The sequence below is a fragment of the Eimeria mitis genome, genomic scaffold (genome assembly GCF_000499745.2).
Source record: "Eimeria mitis Houghton genomic scaffold, Emh_scaff2336, whole genome shotgun sequence".
NCBI lineage: Eukaryota > Apicomplexa > Conoidasida > Eucoccidiorida > Eimeriidae > Eimeria > Eimeria mitis.
In genome coordinates this window covers 3,986-4,963 of record NW_013570670.1, presented here as the reverse complement: position 1 = coordinate 4,963, position 978 = coordinate 3,986, and the positions used below count along the sequence as shown (strand labels likewise).

The following is a 978-nucleotide window of genomic DNA, read 5'->3' as shown; positions in this document are numbered from 1 at the left end:
GAGATGGAAACTCCTGCGGCGTTTGGTGGTGCCGCCCCACTAACTGCTCAGGTATTTGGGGGAAGGCAGACTAGGGGCTATCTGCTGACTAGCTGCTTGCTGGCTTCTGACTAGCTGCTGGCAAGCTGCTGACTCTCTGCTGACTAATTGCTGACTAGCTGCTGACAAGCTACTAACTAGCGGCTGGCTACCTACTGGTTAGCTTGTGGCTAGCTGAGTCGGACGTGTCGACAGCAGGCGTGCTGAAGCTTGTGATCTGTGTGTCAGGGCCTCACGGCTGTTTGGACAGCATTGAGAGACGCGAAGATCACAAAAGTCTTCTCCGTGCCGCTGCACAAGAGACCCAGCAACAGCAGCAGCAGCAGCAGACACCGCGCCTACTTACCCTTTAGAGAGACTGTCCCTCTCGACTGCTTGCCTCTGCTGCTTCCCATTCTCAAGCCAGCCCAAGTGTATTCACAAGGTGACACACAAGCAGCGGGACATGCGCCAGCAACAGCAGAAACAATGCCATCCGCACCACCACCCGAAGCAGCAGCACCACCACCAACAGCAGCGGCAACTGATGCAGCGCCTGTACCAGAAGCAGGAGTTGTGGGACATACCCCAGCACCTTCTCTGGGCCCTACAGGCGAAGAGTCTCCTTCTATCTCCGCTGCAGTTCCCGCTGCTGCAGCAGCCGTTGCTGCAGCTGCAAAGGATGGCCTAAGAAACAGCGCGCTGCTGCACAGCGCATGCACAGACGTGTTGCTCGAGGTGCTGTGTGAGGAGACCCGCTTGCTTCGCCTTGACCACACAACCAACACCAGTATGGTTGCTGCCTTGGCGGAGGCGCTAGCAGACATGCAGGTGAGCCTAAACCTTAGGCGCTAGACCCGGATTTGTAAATATTACAATATTTCTTATGCGTTTCCCCGTGAAACAGAGGCCAGGAGACACAGGGTTGTACTGCTGGGTTCGTGGGCCTGGGATCGTGTT

At 56.4% G+C, this 978-nt stretch overlaps 1 protein-coding gene across 1 annotated transcript in view; it reads left to right on the top strand.

The window, feature by feature from the left end:
- Nucleotides 1-978, top strand: part of EMH_0052260 (uncharacterized protein) — a gene marked incomplete at both ends in the record, with an annotated part of 4,044 nt that overhangs the window by 2,492 nt on the left and 574 nt on the right. Inside the window, one exon of the mRNA XM_013496858.1 lies at nucleotides 268-849. Within this exon, the coding sequence (XP_013352312.1) occupies nucleotides 268-849 (582 nt within the window). The remainder of the gene's footprint in view (nucleotides 1-267; nucleotides 850-978) is intronic.